The sequence below is a fragment of the Pteropus vampyrus genome, unplaced genomic scaffold, assembly GCF_000151845.1.
Source record: "Pteropus vampyrus isolate Shadow unplaced genomic scaffold, Pvam_2.0 Scaffold4, whole genome shotgun sequence".
NCBI classification, from domain to species: domain Eukaryota; kingdom Metazoa; phylum Chordata; class Mammalia; order Chiroptera; family Pteropodidae; genus Pteropus; species Pteropus vampyrus.
The window spans coordinates 10425596-10447265 of record NW_011888785.1 but is presented as its reverse complement, the minus strand read 5'-3'; the positions used below and the strand labels follow the sequence as shown (position 1 = coordinate 10447265).

At 37.6% G+C, this 21670-nt stretch overlaps 1 protein-coding gene and 1 pseudogene across 3 annotated transcripts in view; both read right to left on the bottom strand.

Annotated features, from left to right (window-relative positions):
* LOC105294946 overlaps positions 1-4281 on the bottom strand; it is a 46720-nt pseudogene extending 42439 nt beyond the window's left edge.
* Positions 1-21670, bottom strand: part of ICA1 (islet cell autoantigen 1) — a 118865-nt gene that overhangs the window by 94486 nt on the left and 2709 nt on the right. For 2 of the 3 annotated variants that reach the window (XM_011363121.2, XM_023532965.1), the window contains exons 2-5: positions 19873-20038; positions 16644-16716; positions 11538-11661; positions 7423-7621 (exon numbers count right to left, since the gene is read on the bottom strand). In XM_011363121.2, coding sequence (XP_011361423.1) covers positions 7423-7621; positions 11538-11661; positions 16644-16716; positions 19873-20038 — 562 coding nt within the window. The remainder of the gene's footprint in view (positions 1-7422; positions 7622-11537; positions 11662-16643; positions 16717-19872; positions 20039-21670) is intronic. The other variant, XM_023532963.1, reaches the window with a different exon arrangement.

Here is a 21670-nt window from a genome sequence, read left to right as displayed (position 1 = left end):
ATCTGTATGCTTTGTACATTATTATCCATGAAATTCTAGGAACCAGGCTTGCATATGACATCCAGCGCACATAAGTCTTAGGAAGAAAAGCCAGACAAGCTGGCAAAATGAAAACTATCCTGGGCCGGATCAGTTCGCACTTCGATAACTCACTTTTGTCCAGAGTCCACTCTGAAACTTGAGAGTTAGGCAAGCTTTCCCTCCAGACAATTAGAGAAATGCCACATGCAAACATTTGATATTTATCTCAAGAGAAGCAGTCCTCTCTACCTCCCAACCCATGAAAAAAAATCCATTTTAAATGGGCATATTAGCTTTTACAGTATTACGTGTTTATTTTTAAAAACCATACCAATGTTTACTATTCTTATAGAAATTAGATAAAATAAACTATAAATTAGCATGTGATAAAATCAAATGACCCTTTGCTTGCAAAGCCCGAGTCTCATTTTTATTCGATGGCATGATTAAATTTCATTCAGTAATATAAACATTTATAAGATGCATATTATTTTTGTTTATTATGTATTTGGGGTTCTAAGGAGGGTCCTGAAGAGTTACTTGCACACTTTGTGCATAAGTATTTATAATAGCTAAGATGTGGAAGCAATCCAAATATGTCCATTGATAGATAAGTTGATAAATAAAATGTGGGATATACATACAGTGGAATACTACTTAGCCTTAAAAAAGAAATCCTGCCATATGGTACAATATGGATGAAACTTGAAGATATGCAAAATGAAATCATCCAGTCACAAAAAGACAAATGCTGCATGATTCCACTTATATGAAGTATCTAAAGGAGTCAAATTCATAAAAACAGAAAGTAGAATGGTGGTTACTGGGGGCAGGGGAGAGGGTAACGAGGAGTAGTTGTTTAATGGGTATTACTGTTTCAGTTCTGCGAGATGTAAAAGTTCTAGAAATCTGTTGTACAACAATGTGAATATACTTACTATTGAACTGGACACTTAAAACGATTAAGAGGATAAATATTATTTTGTTTGTTTTACTGCAATTAAACTTTTTTTTTTTAATTCCCCAAACTTCTAACCTCAACGTGTGCTAAAGGTGCCTATAAATCAGGAAGCAGCAAACTCTTTAGTGAAAAGGGACAAAAAGCAAATATTCTGGCTTTGCGGACCATACGGGTCTCTGCCGTAACTACTCAACTCTGCCATGGGATCTTGAAAGCAGCCACAGACATAAGTAAGTGGGGATGGTTGTGTTCCAATAAAAAACTTTATTTACAAAAACAGGTGACTGGCCTGTGGGTCATAGATTTCTGACCCTTTCAAAAGTATTACTATCTAAATATGAGATAAGTATTATCAGTTTGTAAACACAACAGGCTCCTCTACCCAAGAATTACGTATGAAACATTTTTCTTTTCCAGAGTCTAATATTAGCGCAACAGCAACAAGACCAAGCTGACCCGGCAAGACCAGAACTTACTGGGTGTGGGAGGAAAACGCTACGCCGACTGTCAGCCCTGCCGCAGTCTCTACTGCTCTACAGAGGAGCTCGATTTTAGAGCTTAATCATTTAGATAAAAAATAATAAAAATGCTACAGCTGGACGAGAGTGGGGTGATCCATCATCCTTTAGTGGATGAGAACATTGTAATACACTTACAGACCCATTGGAGCTGGCACAGCTGTGGTAGGCAGTGCTGGGGACAGAGCGCAGAGCCATCCCAACTCTGGGTCAGGCACTTTCATCTGCTCTGTTTCCAGCCAGCCTGCCAACCATGAGCTTTAAGACAGTTATCTGTTTCATGCATGCTATTCCAAATGGTCTTGGCTTGACCCTAAAACTTATTTTTTGCTATTCACCAAGTTCAGCACGGGAAATCAATCAAGATACACGAAGCCCCAAAGGCCTCAACTCATGAAATTCAGAAATGAAAGCAAGGGTGTAATTATTTGTTCCCTTCCCAGTTGCGCCATGTGAAAATGGCATGTTTTTCCTATGGCACTTAGGTAGTATAAAGAAACAGCAACCCCAGGGTGGGGTGTGTAGCAGCTACATTCAATCTTCTTGGGCACCACAAAAAACAGGCGCCCTAGTTAAACAACCAAAACAAAACAAACAACAAGCACACACCAAAACCCAATAAATGAAAATGGAGGGTTATGAAACATACGAAAAAGAAAATGTTAGCTTTATAAAAAGGAACCTCCACCTCATTAAAGAATGTAAACCAGTGCATGGAATTTTAGAACTGGAGCAGACAGAAGAGATAATGGGTCAAGCTCATCTCTCCTTTTATGTATGAATTAAGCAAAGCCCAGAGTCAAGGTACTGCTTACAAAGCGTTGGTCCGCTATATGGACCCAAACTTGGAATTCTCCATGCTCACTCAACACAATTTGTTGGGGTGATCTCAGCCCTTCCCTTGGCACTAAACCAAAGCAGAACACTGGTTTAAGCAAGAAAGCTGAAAGGCCCCCCAAAAAGGAAAGGCCTGTATCACAGAACAGGGAAGTGGCTGAGTAGCGATACTCCTGCATTATTACGTGGTGTCTCCAGCTCTCATGGGGCCTGCCCTCCATTGCTAAAAGAGCCTGACCTCTGACAAAGACCAATGATTTCAGCGGTAATTAATGATACTGTCAAATTAATTAACCCAAGTCTTTGTCCATAGGAAAAAAACCCTCTAATGTCAATACTGCTGCTTACTAGTCCTTGACCATACTCTGTCGCCCCAAACCTTCAGCTGAGATACAGGGACATCACTGACTGATGACCCTAATAAGGCCCCACCTATTAAGCCACCACTATTTGTTAATAAACCTTCTCAAAGTAACATATCCTTTGATAATATGACTTCAGTGAATTAACAGCTCTCCAAAATCTAACACTAGTTTAAATAGATATGAGCCTGAAAATACCAGTGTGGATCATTCACGTTCCTACCTTTTAGATACCCTTTTGAATTATGGTGATGAAACACTAGACAAATGCTGTAGGATTTCATTAAGCCATTTAATAAATGGCCCTCATTAAAATGCCAGTTTCCTTGTCCTTGTCTATAAGGACTCCAACTCATACGAATGCCCACTTATACATTTCTATATCATCTCTTTAGAGGATTCAGAACTATTTTCTTACACCTAACACAGCTTTTATTCCATTTAGAATAATTACCCTCCATCCCATTTCTGACTTTCGAGAAAAACAAGACACTTAATTGACCACAGGAGGACTCTCTCAAGGGCATCAGGCTGCAAAAGCTCTTCTGTGAGCTCACAACTTAAGCTGATGTAATCTGCTACAAGAAGCTGACTTCTATTTTTAAATTATACCCTTTTACTCTGCCTTCAAAGGGCACATATATCACACGTGGTAACTGCTCATAAAACACTTCACGGTGTAGTCTCCCGTCCATTTCCCTCCTGGGGTGAGTCACACTGTCAGGAGGGCCTTCCAGCTGCACATAGCCACCCAGGTCCGCCCATTTAAATTCGTCCACCATTTCCTATTATTTGGTCTTTAGGAGAATAGCTACATATGGCCACACTCTCCAGGTGTCTTGTTTATCACAGTAATTTTGACAAGGAACAGATGACTAGCAGGGTCCTTCCTGAGGACTGGGATCAAGCTTTTTCACGTCTTTGTATTTCCACCCCCAAATATAGACACTTAATAAATCCTTATTAATGTTGCTGCTGAGAGCTCTGTCATCTGGCCTATGTGCTTCAAAGGGTGCCAGAATGGAAACAGATTATTTGCTTTTTTTAAAAAAATTTTGTATTCATCATTTCAGTCAAGCTCACTGTGTGTTATTTAAAAAGTTTCTAACATTTGAGAAACACTATGAAAAAAGTCTTGGTTGGAGGTGAAAGTATACTTGATCTTGCTATCTATCTATCTATCTATCTATCTATCTATCTATCTATCTATCTATCCTTATTCTGCTCATTTCTAAAAAGAACGAAGAGCTCTGTAATGAAAGTGGTACTATTACGGAGTCTGGGACAGAATAGTATATTTCTTTGGTCTACTGCTTTCTTCATTCCACGAGCAACCCATGGGTTTCGTCTGGGTTCATACGAAAGCCTTTTGGCAGCTCTTTCAGACTCAAGGCTTGGGTCCTTCCAATCCCTTCTCCACATAAAAATCCGAGTGAGCTAGTGAGACTACAAATTCAACCATGCTCCTCCCCTTCTCAACACCCTTCTATGCCCCATCAGCCCTCTGAAAGACGTCCCTTCCGGTTTGGCTCTACTTACCTTTATAGCCTCCATCGTCTGTGCACCACCGACCCATTCCCATATCCACTATGCCTTCTGTGTTCTGGTTGTAAGGATCTTTCAGGTCCTTAGAAGTGCCCTGTTGCTTTCATCCAAAGGTCTGTGTCTAAGTTGCTTCCTCAGCCTAGAACTCTACTCTGCCATCCCTATTCCCTCCACCCAGCTCCTTCCCACACATCCTTCAACTCTTATTTAAATGCCACTTCCTCTGGGCAGCCCCTCCTTGGTGCGGCAGCATGTGCACTGTGACAACGGTTCATCATACTGCATCGTGCTTATTGGCACTATCCCCAAGTGACTACATATGACAGAGGGCAGTGATCATGTCTGTTTATTCACTACTATATCCTTCTACACATGGCCCAGCACACAGTGGGGCTTCAATATCATTGGCTGGGTGAATGAATAAATGAATTAAAAATACTGAAGACTGCAATCAGGGAGATCACATTTGTAAGGTATAAATTAGAATTTTGTCTCCTCAGAAAGTGTGAACTTGAAGAACAGAATTTATAGCAAATTACTACTTTAGTTCAGAATTCATCAGCTGAAATGTGGTGGTGGTAGAAGGAGACTCTGAGGAAACAGAAACTTCCCCTCCCACAGTGACTTCTAAGAGCCACCTGCAGCTGGACCGCTCACCAGAGGTCTCAGAAACTTTCCTGAGAGGTCAATGGAGAGCTGTTTAAAATGGAATCCTAACTGGGACAAAACAAAAAAGTTTTCTCAAAGTTCAATTTCAAACTATGAACTCCAAGTGAACAGAACACTCCACAATTTAAATTTATTCCAAAGAGGGGCAGCAAGCCGCAAATTAGTAACACTACTTCTTACCTGCAAAATCACATGTGTCAGTTTCCAAATATCATAAGGTCAGGTGCATGTGGTGAAAATGCTCTATCAGTTAGATAAAAATGCTCTTGGCACTTCAGACTTAGTGACTGGGATCTGGCCATCGATATGAGTGCTAACTTGGGGACAAGCACTGGTCTGGCCCTGGGGTTATGGCAGTAAAGAGAACCAGTCCAGGCTTTGTCCTCACAGAGAGTCCAGCCTCATCAAATATATATTTGTATTTGACCTCTTAAAGAAAAAATTCTTTCCCTAAATTCTAAGTACATCATGTTCTGCTATTAAATTAAATCCAGCACACATGAGACTGTGGAGTAAAGCACTGCTTCAGCTACTTCTGCATAGCAAGGAATTTTTTTTAAACCATATTTTCCAAAATCAACAGATTGATGATACTAAAGAGTGGGTAACATTTCAACATTCAAACCAAATGACGAAGGGCTTGGTTTTTATTTCATCCTTACACAGCTAGCAACCACACTCTAAAGCAAAACCAAATAAAAACAATTCCACGTGAAATTCCCGCCTTTCAGAAATCGGATGTTTACTTTTATTATCTGGCACATGGAAGGTGCTCAATAAATGTTGAATGCATAAATCACAGGAGAGGCATTACTATGAAAATGCCCTTTTCGATTTTAGGTATGTTCTTCAACTTCCTTTTTTTCTCTTAGGAAAAAAATTATGTACAGGATAAAAATTGTGCTAGTTTTCTGACTTTCATTTCCCTGTCTGACCTTGGGCCTATCACTTAATATAGGTATATTTTCTTCACCTATAAAATAAAATCTATGTCTTGGTTATTACAAGTCTCAAAGGATATCATTGATATAAAGTGACAGGCACTACACCCTGCAGATAATGTTGGTGTTTTTTTTTTTCCTTTTTCTTTTTTTAACCTCTCCACGCCATGCCCCATCCTCCTCTAATCCCCAAATAAAGTGTCAAAGACAAACCAAATTACTGGTCTGATAAGAAAGTCAGGAAATTTCAAACATAGCCTGGGCTCACCAACATCTAGTTTAATTTACTATTTTGGGGTCTTGATTTTCTCTTTTATAGAATGAGTGAGTTTCACTAGCTCATCTTTAAAGGACTCTTCAGTTCTGTTTTTCCATGAGCTCAGAAGACTGCCTTACTAAGAAGTTAGATGCTGCTAACACATTAAGGTCATCTATTATCAGAACTAAAACAGACTCTGATTTCCTTCATAGGCAGGGATTCTAAATTACAAACCAGAATAAAACTTGACTTTCAAAAGAATTTGTAACAATCTAATACTGAGGTTAAGAATTGGTGACACTATTTTTAAGCAACAGAAGTTCCCTCCTTTCCCCATCCCACACATCCAACACAACCCGCATGGCCAACCTCCTGTGTACCACTGGGCTTCCCATTCACAGCTCCACAATGATGTACAGGGAATCTAGGGATTTTAAGCAATATCGATGGGTCATTTTAAATGAGTAATAAGACAGTTGACACAATATTATGTCAAACCTAACATTTGGCTGATTTTTTTTTTCTTTCACACCCTGAAATGTATCCAAGCCAACCAAAGAACTACCAAGATAGTATATACACAACAACAACAACAACAACAACAACAACAAAAACCTCTGCATTTTCATACTCAATGTATGACTGCCACCTAGTGGTAAGATGTATCCTTGTATGACTATATCTCTAAAGAGCTAAACTGACAAAAGATAATTAAAACCAAGGGAACATTGTTCCTCTGCTGCTCACCAGTTATTTCAGGGAAATTCAGGAGCATGCCCATCTCCTCAGATATGTATTTTCCTCAGACAAATTTCTGAAGTAGTCTATTATAGATGGAGTCAATGCCACATTATTTAATCCTACAATTAATCCCACTGCTTCTGAACCATTTCACAAAACAAAGGAGCATTATTATTCTATTAATTTTAATACTCATTAGCAATTAAAAAAAATTTCCCCAATAGTCTGTTCTCACCTTCCAGTTTTATTTGATCTAATCGTGATTTTTAGTTATGCATGAAAAGCATTTAAAAGTGACAACCTTATAAAAAGTGCACATTATGTGAAAATCTGACTTCAATTAGAACAAGTTACTAAGTCCCAGCAATTTCCAGCTGTCTCTTTGCTCTTATCCCTAGAGAATTATATATCACAGTAATTGGTATTCTGTCACATAAAAAGACACCAGCAATGATTAATTGCATCCTTGGTGCTTTTGAGTCATGTTTTCTTCACTAGAGGGATTCAAATCACACCTCATTACCTTCCAGCAGGTACCCCTTTTGGTAACCCTCATAAAATCTCCTACCTTCCTGAACTTCTCCATTTGCTTGTAGAGGTCTGGATCAAGCTCCTGTGACACGTCCTTCATCCATAGTAATGCCCCTCTGTATTCAGTCCGGCACTGCTCCATGCGGTTCACCGTCAGCCAAGTGTCTGAGATGGCCCTATGTCGAAAAGTCTCCACTTCTTGGTGAAATCGACACAAAGGATTTCGCAAGGCCAACCTAAACCAGAGGATAAAACCACGACCTTGAAACTAAGTGGCCCAGCCATTTGAATCCTTGACAGTTTGCCAATATTAAACTCATGAGCCTAGCACCATGCCTGGAACTTAGACGATGCTGCAGAAATGTTTGCTCAATTATAACTGAAATATATGTGAGCTGATGAGTCAACCAGAGATGATTACCCATGTGCTGATCTCTTAGATTACTGTTACTTCACTGTACTATTGGAAAGTACTTCCGTCACTATTGTTGGGGGTGGCATTGTGCCTGGGCAAAGAGTACTTGTTTGAAGCTAGAACCAGTCCTGTGTTAATGGAGGAAGATCAAAGTATTACCATTTGCCATTTCTACTCTTCCACTCCCTGCCGTCTGCTCCTCTGAACCCTGGTCCTTTGAGGAGGGATGGACCTGTGCATGATTAGGGTCTCCCTGGCTGGGCCATTTTGGATTTCTCTCCAAAGGCCTGGGCATTTGCTGCTTACTCCAATAGTCAGAGAATGATGCACGAATAGAAGCATTTTTAAATGGTCTAGGAATGAGGGAGAAGTGCATGTACTGAATGCATGTTTACCATGTAGGCACTTTCAGATAGGCGATGTGATTTGATCCTTACAAAAAAACAAAACTTAAGGATACTGCGTCAGAAATGAAAATGAATTCATGAATATATCATGAATTGGGTATAAAATAATTATAATATTGGCCATAACATACCATCATTTATTCATCAAAAAATAATGTTTGATGTATATCAAACTTTAGATAAAATATCTATTTGGGGGAAGAGGGGGAAATACTGCTTCTTCCACCCTCCTAGGCAATGCGGGAAATGTAAGATGAATTACACTCGTAAAATACAGCTGTTTCCATGAAGTTGCGGAGAAAAGGTTCAAGAAACAAAAATGAGATGACTATTTACATTTCGATTTAAATGTAAACTTATCCAGGTGAAGGGAACAACGGTGTTAGTGAGATGAAGTCAGCTCTTGGAAGTTCCATCAATGTGTGCAATGCCTTACCTGTGTATAGCACTGTAAGATTATAGATAAACTTTTAAGAAAAAAACATCTTTTACTATTTTCTTTAGTTTTCCTTTCATCTGTAAAGTACTATTTTTAAATACTCAGCAGTTCTCTAAAAACAGCTTGCTCACATCATCCTACCTAGGTGTTGCAGGATGTTTTCAAAGACATATTGTTGTGCCATAAAGTAAGCCTGTGCTTTATCGCCACTGGATTAAATTTACTACTCACCATTCATCAGATTGAATGAGCAGTTGTAGCAATGACTAGCAAAGAAGTCAGTAAAACAAATGCTGGTGTGAAGGTTTATAAAATTGAAGACTTCTATTTAAAGGGAGAAATAGTCCTCAGCTGTCCCCCAAAGAATCCCGTTTATTTCTGGACCCCTTTTTTCTTCCCTTGGATTTGCCACTTTTCCTAAACTGTCTGAAAAAGAGTCTTGTGAATAAAATAGTTCTGATTTCTTTGACTGTTTTAAAGTTGGACAGAAACCTTTGAAAATGTAATGACATGATGATAGACATTAAGATCTTGAAGAAAAGAAAAAAACATAAAATCATCTCACTTTTCCCCCTGTCACTTGCTTCATGTAATATCAGAGAGGTGAAAACCTTCATTTGTAGTATAAGGGACTGAGTCTAGACCAAGGAAATACTCAACCACCGGAACCATCAAGCTTCAGTGACAGACTGGCCTGTTTCCCTTCATGAAAATCTACCCAATGGGAATAATTATAAAGTGCATAACTCCAAAGGCATTTATCTTTTAAGGAAAAGGTGGAAGCAACCAAAATAGTGGACAGGAGAGCTTGGGATAAATGTATCATAACAAGCCCAGATAACGGAATACTATGTTGTAGATGTTTTTTTAAAAAAACACATACATAGACATAACAAGGTGTTGGTGTTGTCTGATCAGAAAAATCAATTTGCTAATACTATATAAAATACCATATAAAAATTGTATGATATGATGCTGTTTATATTAAAAATATATTTTGGCATATTCCAAATTATGTCCATTCAAGGTCTGAGAATTTAACCTCATAGGAGTTCTATGTAATCCTCCTACTTATTCTTCGTGTTTAGAAGGACTGGTTTGGATTTCATGTGCCTGGTGAGCAGCTGAGTGCCATGAAACCAGAGCCATCTGCAGGAGGCCACCTTCCAAACTGCAAAGTTGTCCAGGCTGCATTAAATGATGGATACAGGGCAGTTTGCTCGTTTATAGTAGTGATACTTTCAAGTATTGTTTGCATTGTTTTTGTTGATTTTGATTTCTTTTACTGTTTTTGTCTGTATCCAAAGGTTAGATGTGATAAACTTAAGGTACCATATGTGTGCTTTATGAGGTAATTGGTACACAAGGATGAAAGGGTATCACAGGATAGTCACAGTATAAAATAATTATGTGATCAGTAACTCTTGAGTGATTATGTCCAGGAATTTGGCTTTTTCCTCATAAATGAATGTTAATGTTGGCATACAGGTCTGCATAAGATTTTTTCCGACTGAAATAAGTGATAATTATATGTTTAACATTTGAGAATTTATGAATTTCTGAAAAATTTTTCAAGAATCAATTATTCTCATAAAGCTGAGGAAAGTGTATATGCATAGAAACATCAAGGGGTTAAAAGTGGATCTCTATTAGTAAAATTTTAGGTGTTTTTTAATTTTCTCCTTCTGGTTTGTCTCTGTTTTTAAATTTTTCTGGAATGAGTGTGAATTATTTTTATCAAGAAAAACAATTATAAGATTAAATAGTACAATTCAAGATTATAAAGAAAAACTTCTCTTGGAAAATGGGTAGAGAACTATTAGAAATGGTTTCATACAACTAGGAATGTTGGCCTTAACCTCAAGGTCAGTGTCAAAATGCCATTAGGAAGAACCAAAGTGCCCAGGAATGGGACCACTGAAAAATGGACCTGGTTGGTCTCTTTTTTACCCCACCTTTCTTGAGTTTTCACTTGTATAACAGGCTGATGTCCTGCTCTTGGACGACAGGGAGAAAGCAGTGAGAAGAAATTAACAGAAGAAAATGTTGGACAATCAAAATAAAATTTTTATAGCCTGAATACTTTTGGAAACTTCCTATAAGCCTTATTTAGGTATAATTCTGCCTAATATGAGTGACATTTTTGGAGGCTTGTTAGTTACTGGGGAAGGAGGAGGAGAGAAGAAGTGTCAATTTCTCAGATACAAAGTACAACTGTTACTGCTTATTCTATACGGACCATAAAAATGAGTCATGGGAGTGTTAAAAAAAAAAAAAAAAGTCGCTCTTTTACCGCAATTTCCTCCGCATCAGAGCTTCTCAAACTTGAATATGCATCAAAATCGGTTGGAGAGCTCATTAAAATGTAGATGAGGATTCAGCAGTTCTGGGGGTGGGGCCTAGATTCTGCATTTCTAACATGCTCCCCAGTGAGGCTGCTGTCCAGGATCTGAGCAGAATGGTTCCGGGGGTCCTGAACAACACCTCCCTCAAGTTAATTGGTCCACTGAGAGCAGAGAAGGGATATTTCCACCTGATCTCATTAGGCTCCTCCTTTAATCAGCTGCTGAAAGGGACCAGACTGATTGCTATGAGCAATGCCAAGGTTGAAAAGAAGCCTAGGACAGGAATCAATGATTGGCGTATAAAATGCCCCCTATAGACCAGAAAAATATGAAAAAAAATTTTTGAAATATTTAATAGGGAGGAAAAAAACATACCTGTTATCTTAATCAGAAAGTAAATGCAAACACTAACAATTGACAACAGTGTAGCTTCTTGGTCTCAGGCAAGAGCCTTCTAAAGAGTACTGGATGATTCCCCTTCATGAGTGAGTGGGTCCCAGATGCTCAGAAGATCCCCCAAATAGAGCCCCAAGGAAGGCCACACACCTTTGCTGGGAAGAAAAGCAGAGGGCCTTTCCTGTCGCTTGCATCATTTTTCCTGCTCTGGTTTTATCTTGGAAGCCTTGGGATCGGAGAAATTTTCCCAGTTCGTTCTCTTCTTGAGACAAGACTGGTGAAGAAAAGACCAAAAGGAGATGTGAACAATGAGCATTTTTATTACAGAGAGAAAGAGATAAATCACAAAGTCCTCTCTCTTCTAAAGTCAAAGACGAGATGAAATTAAACCCAAGTGACAGGCTACAAGGTAGGCTCCCCACCCCCTCCATTTAACTTTCATGCTGTTCTTCCATTTACAAAACGAAGGATCAAATTCACTTGAGTACATCTGTCAGTACGTTTGGTGCCCTGTAATCAGAACCAGAAAATGACCTCTGTACTGAAAAGTGAGCTGATAATGTGCTGCTTCTTTGAGCTGAAATAAAAAAGTTGAGTTTGTCAAGTATGACTGTGGGAATCTTTTGTAGCGGCTGCCTATAACATAGGGCCAGTGTCCTCCTGTTATTCTCTCCTGCTGACTTTTTGATCTCTGCTTTCTGAGTTACATTCTACTTGATTGTAAAGCAATTCAAAGGCCTTATCTATGACTTTGGTTTTTGGGTGGAGGTGGGGGTGGGGAGGGTGAGGATGTATAGGTAGTCAGATTGATGACGTGGATTTTTAAAATACAGAGCTGGAATCAAATCTGACTGAACTGGTTATGCCTAATCTGGGCCTTATTTTTTAAACCGATGTATAATTGACATATAACATTATATTAGTTTCACGTAGACAACATAATGATTCAATATTTGTATATATTGGGCCTTACTTTTAAAGACAACCTCAGACGGCACTATTGGTGAGACAGGGACTGGTACAAGCTTTCAATAAATTGATTTGGCAGTAAATATAAAAAGTCATTGAATTGTTAGGAGTGCATCCTAATGAAGTAGAAAAATGGGCACAAAGATGTATATACAAAGATAATTATAGCATCATTATTTATAATAGCCAATGCTATCTTTCCCTATAGTGGAGAATGACTTAATCCATCACAGTGTACCACACAATGAAAAGCCACTGGTCCTGAACACACATTCACCAACAGCCATGCAAGGAGTGACACTGAGCTTCCTAGAATGTTTTTTTTTTTCTCTAAACACAAGCATTTACTATGAACATACTTTGAACACTACTCTTACTTCACATTTTTGTACTGATGCATTTACATATCATTTGTCTCTAAAAATGCTTTTTAACTGCTACTAGGATTCTTGTCCGTTTTCATGAACAATCCAGACTTGAGAATGCACCCCATTCCTGACACAACCTCTCCAATAATAGTTGTAGAATGTTAGCCAGGAACCACAAATCCAAAGGTGAAGGTTAAACTCTCTATTGATTTCTTATTAATTTATGGCTTTGGTACATTCTAGAGAAGAGGCTTTTAGAATCCACTCTTCCTGAGAGATGAATGACTACCCTTCTTCCTCTTCCATCTCTCAAAATTAAGTTAATTGGTCAAAGTCCAGCTCCAAGGCTATTTCCTCTGTGAAGCAGTTGATCCCCATTTCTCTACGACAGCCACGCCCCCTCAGCGTCTGGTATTAGAGCATTTGTGGGTGGGCATGTGTCTATTTCTCATGAGACTCTCAGCTTTCTCACAACTATGCAAACTATGGATTCCCCAGGTAAGTGCTTGTGAAATTGATATAACTATAATTTCTGCCTTGTTATCCCTGTCCACTCTATTTTACTTTAAATGCTCATTTGATTTTCATGCCATGTAGCTTTAAAAAAATTCCTAGAATTATAAGCAGTTTTGTTGTTTTCTAATAACTTCCATTTCTCCTCCTCTCCATTTACTAACACAGACTCACTCAGTTCCACAATGAATCTTTCTTTATGGAGAGTAACTTCACATTTTGATTCATAATAGCCTGAGGCTACAGTCACCTTTTTTACCTTGAAGCCTCAAGTCACATACAAATGAACACATTTATTCAAGGCTAAGAAGAAACCAAGTCATGGGACATGAATGATTACTGATCAGTGAAATTGTACTCTTTCCTAAATAAACCTAAGTAGAAAGAAACATTTGAAAAATAATTTTTGGTTATTACTTTATGCATTTGAAGATTAACCTTAGGGTAGTAAACAGGTTTTATTTTAAGAGCTAGACTCTGATTAATTGGTAGTGCTGCTCAGAAGGTGACAAAAATGTTTGAGTGGCATCAGGCTCCAGACTGAATTACTTAGCGATGACCATCATTTCTGAGAAGCGGTGTTCATTCTTTAATGTTAATTTTAAAATTCAAATACTGAAATTAATTTATGGATATTTAAAATCCTTCTAAGGTAATTGTTAACTTAAAAGTTTCTGCTTATAAGTTTTCACTTAATTGGGGCTTAAAAATTCAGAGACAAATTAAAAACCTATTCATATTTAATTGCTGATTAGATTTTCAGATGTGCCCTAAAAAGGCAACTAAAGAACTATAAAACCAATTAACTTGGCAGCATCAATTCACTCAGCAAAGATTTGTGGATGATCTAATATGTACTAGGCACTGCTCTTGCCAACTGGGAACGTAGAGATGAACAAGACACACGAGGTCCCTATTCTCATGGAGCCTATGTTCAAGAAGCAGAAGACAGAAAATGAAAAAATACATAATCACAAATTCACCCCACTCTTTCCCCTAAAAAACAAAAAAACAAAAAAACCCTAGAGCAATAAGAGGGAGAGTAAGAGAGATTAGTAGCTGTTTTGGGCTGGTGGTTAGGAAAGGCATCTCTGAGCAGGTAACCATTAATCTGAGCCCTGAATGACTAGAAGAGGTCATTCTTGAGATGATTAGGAGAGAGACACTCAAAACAGAGGAAAGAGTGGGTGCAAAAAGCCTCAGATCACATGGTGAGTAAGGACAAGAGTAGCTGGAGGGGTCAGCTGGGCCTGATCATGTAGGTATTTATAAGCCATGGTATGGAGGTTTGGGTCTTACTGTAAGTGCTATTGGAGGTTTTTCAGCACAGGAACACTATGACCCAATGTACTTTAAGAAAACTTTTAATTCTGAAATAATTTTAAGCTTACAGAAAACCTGTAAATGAAATATAGAGTTCCTGTATCCCCTTCGTCAGCTTCCCCTAATGTTAGCAACTTACATAACCATGGCACAATCATCACAACTAGGAAATTACATTGGTGCAATACTCTTAACTAAACCACAACTTTATCTGAATTTTATTAGTTTTCCCATTAATGCCCTTTTAATGTTCCAGGATCTGATCTAGGATCCCACATTGCACTGAGCTGCTGAGTCTCCTTAGTTTCCTCCAGTCTGTGACGGTTCCTCAGTCTTTCTTGTCTTTCACAATCTTGACACTCTTTAAGAGTACTAGTGAAGTGTTTCAGAGAATGTCCCTCAATGCATGTTTGATTTCTCATGATTAGACTGGGGTTACAGACTGCGGAGGGAAACCACAGACGTGGAGTGGCCTCCTTAGTGCACAGTATCGGGGCCACGTGATATCAACACCCATTACCACTGGCAATGTTCACCTCAACCACTTCTTCAGGTGCTGTCTACTAGGGATTTTTTTTGTTTTCGTTTTTTTTTTTTTTTTACCATATAATCATGATTCTTTTTCTTTTTGCAATTATTAAAAATCTTCGGGGAAATACATGAGACTATACAAACATCCAATTTCTCCTCAAACTTCCATTCACGAACTGTGCCATCTTTTAGTGAATCTTGCCTGCCACAATCTTACTGCGGTGTTTGTCTCATGGTGATTTTGTGGCTCCCTCATTCTTTCTATATTTATTGACTGGAGTTATTTTATAAGAAAGAGCTGCCTCTTCTTCTCTGTTTATCTGCATGTAGGCTTCATGGATATTTATGGGTTACGTTCCAACACTATTATTACTTATTTTGTTGCTTGATTGTCCCAGCTTTGACCACTGGGAGCTCTGGGAGCAATCTGATCACTCTCTGACTGCAGCGGAGACAATGGGCGGGAGGAGGCAAAAGTGGAAGCAGGGAGATCAGTTAGGAAAAACTGTTGCAGCAAAGCAATAGAGTGATGCGGATGACCGGAACTAAAGCCGTGAAGATGGAGAAAGGAGGGAGAATCTGAAAGCCATTAAGGTGACAAAATGGACCAGTATTTGATACTGACTGGATGTGGGACAGAGAAATGGTGGGGGTGTGTATGTCACATGTCTTGATTTCTTCATAGCTCAAAAGTAAAGAATTACAACCCAGGAGGAAAAGTCTTAGCTCAAACGCTTAGAAAATAGTAATATAGATACTTCGTAAAATTCTGTCTCTAAGTCCCTAGGATGTTGTAGTCCCCCCAAATGGTCTCAATAAAATATCACTAATGAAGGGAAATTACCATCTGTTAATTTGTGATTATTGGAAAGGGGTTTGGCAGCAGCCAGAAACAGAAAAATTTCCCATATTTTAGTCTCAGAAATATGTAAATTGTACTATTAAATCACCTACAAATGGAAATTTAAAAGCATACTAACATACAACTTGATATTTAGCATTTCAGAGATAACTTTGTTAGTAATGATTTTAAGACGGGATGACCAGAGGAAAATCTTGCCCCCTAATAACTCAGTATCTAACATAAAAATGTGGATGAAAAAGGGATGAACAAGTGCTGTCAATAAAATACAGTCAATGAATTAACTGTATGCACTTTCTTTCTTCATTTAGGTCATTTTAAAAGGCACAAACTTGGATATAAGAGAGCCAGGGCAATCCAATAAAAACAACCTAAAATTTAAAATCCCAAGATATGGAACTGAGAAAACTTTTTTTATAATTAGGAAAATAAATGGCATGTACACATCCATGGGGGACCCATTACAAAATTCTTCTATTATGGTACTTTCACTGAAAGATAAACAGTTTATATAAAGGATTTCTGATGAAATTATTAAAGACCCTATTCCCCATCACTTAAAGAGCAATGACAGATATGCCTAACTAGTAGTTTTCTTGTCTTCTTAAACATATGTAATGATAAGATAAGGCAAAATATCCTATTTCTTACTGTCTCTCTGATCAACATTCATACTAATGGCATACTTACAACATATTCTCTTTTGATAGAGTACAATTGCTTTAGACAAATCCAAACAGGTTCTCTGAATTGAGTGAAATAGCTGTAATAAAAATATAGACAAAATGCTAAATAAAACAGACAGCAGTGAAATATAAAATAACCACAATAAACATAACCATAGTGTTTGATTTGCCCATTAACAACAAGATCACATGCCTAAGTATGCTTGGTGTCATGTGGTGTACGGTAGAGAAACTCTGACAAACCTTTTAAATATGCTCCCATTGTTCTATATTTATTGGAATTCATCATCTCTGTGATCTAAATTAAGATCTGCAGAAATATGATTTTCTCCAGACCATTGAAATAATAGCTGAAAAACAGAATCCTAAGTGAAAGGCCCAATTAGAGGATTTGGTAAACCAGAAACCCAATATTCATTCATAATCTAATTTATTTATTTTACTACTTGCTGTCTCTTATTTTAATGGAGGCTCTGTCAATTAGGAACCATGTTTAAAACACAATGTTAGCTTATTTTGTGAAGCTAATGTATTTTATGGCGTGCTTCAATAACCCTAGAAACAGCAAACAAAAATCAATCAGTTGAATTTTCTGTCTGTTTAGAAGACATCTGGTAAGATGGAGTTTACCTAGCAGCCCCACCACGCCTCATCTTCCCAATGATTTCATAAAACAGAGAGAGAAGAAACCTAACGCCATCTCTGGCCACAACAGAGGTAAATAAGAGAAGAGCAGGTGTGATATACTGAGAAGAATTGAACTCAGTTTTAACTCATGGCGGTCCCGGTCTTTGCTTCAGAAACCGAGACAGCTCCAGAGAAGATAGGACAGATACTTCATACTTTCTGCATTAACTCAGAGGCCAGGGCTGGTATCAATTAGAAAACCGGAAAGACAAAATTCTGCCTCTCAAGATCCACCCAGTGATGTGGAGCAAGGCTTTTCCTATCTCTTTCCTAGCTTACTGGCCATGGTGATGTAGCAGTTATGTCCTGGTATTATAAAGCATTTCACTATTTGAGTCAAAACAGATGATCTGCTTCGTAATAAATATGACCAAGTTATCCAATAAAAATGGACGCATGCATATATACTTAAATTAAAAACTATTCCCAGGAATGCTTAATATGATAAAACGTAGACACGAAGAATATAAATTTTACTAAATCTCATTACTGCATACTCTACCTGTTTTTCTTTTAAAACCCTTTTACCATAAAACAAAACAGAAAATTAGCAATCTGAATCTGTTCCTTAACAAATGTTTGATATCAGTATTCTGAGTCAGAAACCACCAAAACATATGGAAGCAAGGAAATTTAAAAAGTATGTTCAGGAACTGTTCCGTTATTACTGTTCTTTTTATTTATTTTTTTTAAATATGGTATAAATGCACATCTCTGGAGCATTCAATTGTATTAGTTGGACAATTGTATACACTCTTGTAACCACGCCCCAAATTAAAATAAGAAATATTTCTACCATATAATCAGTCTCCTCTGCTGTGGCATCCACTAAAAGATTTTCGTCATAACAGGTTAGTTTTACCTGTTCTTGGACTTAAGAACTGTTTTTGAGAACACGATTTTATTAACAAGAAATTCTGACAAATACCTAAACTTGTATAATATTCATATATCATATAAAAGTTTTTGTTTTATAAGCTTGCCCTCTATGGATAATAGTGTAAGAACCCATCAAAAGGGTTTGCACATAGTTTTTGCATGTTTTATTGATGGAATCCATTCTCTCTATAAACATCAACATTAGAATTAACATTTCTGCAACAGAAACCTCTTTCATGTGTAAAATTATTAGTCATGGCTAAGTACTTTGGACACTATGTGCTATTTTTATTAAAGTATAGTTGATTCAGGAAAAATGCAGCTGCAAGAGTCTATAAATATAAAATTACTGTATTGTGTTTAATGTATAAATAACTGATATAGTAAAGTCCTTTTTAGATAATGCTTGTATTTACTAGGGTGTTAAGAAAAAGTAAAACTGGAAGATGTGAAAAGTATATGCGACTTATAATCATTTCAACTGCATTTAGAATACTAAATCAGAATAGATACCTCCTGGTTCTGCTTCTCTCCATGGCAGCAATCTCATTGGAACATCCCTATCAAACCCAGCTCATATTTGAAAAATTCCAATGACAGGGGTTAGGGGTGGAAACTATTATTCAGTAATACTTCCTGAATGTGTACTGTGTGACTGGCTGAGGGCACAAGGGTGAATAAACTGACACAAAATTTGACCTCCTAGTGGAGGGAGCACAGACAAACACTTGAGATAATTCCACGAGAGATGAATACTATGAATATTGGTCCTGGGTCTGGTTCTACCCTCAGATGCATAGAAGGAATTATCCTTCTTCTACATGATAAACCTTCCTATACAATTGACAGTGAACATATCTCCCCTTAAACCTCTGTTCCAGTATAGCTATGGTTTTCATCGTCCTGGCCATCCTTCTTGGAAAGCTTTTTGAAATCTTTAGCTCTTTGTTTTAGACCCATTAAATGTTTAGCTCATTAATTTTACCTTATATATTAAATGTGGAGATCATTTTGAATTCTTATCAGATCATGTAACATATTATTCCTCTCAGTGCCCCGTCATTCACAGAAGTGATAAGTACACTTTAAAAATTTAATCTAAATTCTTGGAGAATATCCAGCAACATGGGGAATTAGTGGGCATTCTACCACTTATGTTAGTATTCAGGATCAATCAGATCTGAAATCAGCTCGCTGGACTATTAACTAGTCTAATTAAATATCTGCTTAGTTTATTCATTCTAGATTTTCCAGGGTTCAACACCAAGCTTACTAGACTCTATTTTCCAGGATCTTTTCCTGTCATCCTTTTCCTTCTTTTTAAATTGCCTGACCCTAGTGTCGATATCACTAGTCGTGGTTCTTTAATTGCATTAATGTTTTTCAACAAATATTTACTGAGAATTTATTACATACCATGCATTCCAGCTAAAGTGCTTGAAACACAAATTAACCGAGGCATACAGGTGATTACACGAGAATTTGTAGGTCTTTTGAAAAACAGGCTGGGATGGAATTTATCTGATCCTAGATTTTCCTCACAAACTAGTTGTCTGCAATATGTTTTCATACATAAAGCACATCTATGCTTACCCAGGTGAGTCCACTCTAGGACCGTGACCCTAGCAAGGCGGCTGTGCTGGAACTGAGAGAGGTAAAGCACTCACCTCCAGTTTGGCATCCAGGTCTGCATCGGAGGCCACAACATGTTCATCTTCCTTCTTCCCCGTGGCTTTAATAAAGGCCTGCTTTGTTTCCCAATACTTCTGCTGCATCTTATTTACAACTGACTTATCCTGAGCATATCGATCCTGTAAGTCCCAGGGGTAACTGCTAAAAAACATTTGGAGTTATATTATTCGTGACTTTTATAACGACTAAGATATTTCAGTGTGAAAAGATGTATCTAAACATTATATTATACATTTACAACAATAAACATATAAATTATTTTATGGTGATTACATCAAACTCCCAAAATTTGTTAAGTTAGTGAGGAAATAAAACAACAACTTTTGCAGGAAATCGAGAAACTAAATCTTGAAGAGAGTTTAGATATCAATGGGGTACACATCCCTTTTAGAAGTGAAGAAAGTAAGACCGAACCAGGCAGGGTGACTGGCTCAATCATGCCAGCAAGTCAGAGATAAAGCCAGACACCAATGTCCCCTCCCTTCCAACATTACAGCCAACAATGAAGTGATGGCAGAAAAGTAGAGATAAGGGGCTGAAAAATAGCATGCTTAAAATCTGTCACAGAGGCACCTAAAATAGTCAAACTCATAGAATCGGAGTAGGATGGTGGTCACCAGGGGCTGGAGGTGAGGAGAGGGAAGTGGGAAATTGCTAATCAATGGTCATAAAGTTTCAGTTATGCCAGATAAATAAATTCTAGACAGCTGCTGTACAGCACTGTGCCTGCTGTCAACGATACTGTATTGTACACTTAAAAATTTGTTAAGAGGGTAGACCTCATGTTAAGTAGTCTTACCACAATCAGATAAAACTAAAAAAAAAAAAATTTTTTTAAAGTTCTGTTACAGATTTCTGATATTAAAATTTTTAATTCTTAAATGTAAATGTTTAAAATACAGATAGGAAGCCATTCTTCAGGAAGAGCATAGTGAAGATCAAATCAAAAAAGTTGGTAAGAAGAAATTAGAAAAATTGAGAATGAAATGGAATTCTGTAAAAGAGACCAGAGTACCTCAGATATTGACAGGAAGTTGGTTGTTGGCGCTCCATCCCTCCCATGTTGTCTACACTATCCCCCTGTCTAGAGTTCGGCTCCAAAGGCCCACACAGGACCTCACTGTCTCCTACGCAGACATGTACATCGTCTCTCACCCCACGCTACTGCCACTCAAAGTCTGGCAGACCTGTGTCCTAGAACATGAGTTGCTTTACACTACTATATAAAAATACCTACATTTCAAAACTTGATGACTTATACTCTCCTTCCAGATAACAATTATAATTTTCAATTTACAGATTTATTCTTAAAAAGTCATAATACATTTCAGATGACTTGCTTTGCAATGGTTATCTTTAGAGAGAGAAGTAGGATTTGGGGTACTTTCACGGTTTCTGGATTATTTAAAAGTTTTGTTATAAGTTTATAGCAGAGAAAATAAAAATAAAAAACGTAAAACCTTTACGTAAAAGATAATTTCTCTGTACAGTATGTGTATTAAAAGTATATAGACCTTGGTTATTTCAGGGGAATGGAATTTTCAAGAATGGGGAATTGGGTGGACTCCTTTATATTTGTATCTTTTTTTTTGGTCAAAAGTCATGGATTAATATAAAAAAATTTCCATTTTGAAAAAGCAAAAGGGACTTTAGAGATCTAGTGATCACTCTATCATTTAACAAATGAGGAATCTTAGGTTTTAAAAGGTTAAGAATCTTGTCTAAAGTCACACAGGATTAAAATCCAGGCCTCTAAATCTCAGTCCAGTGCCT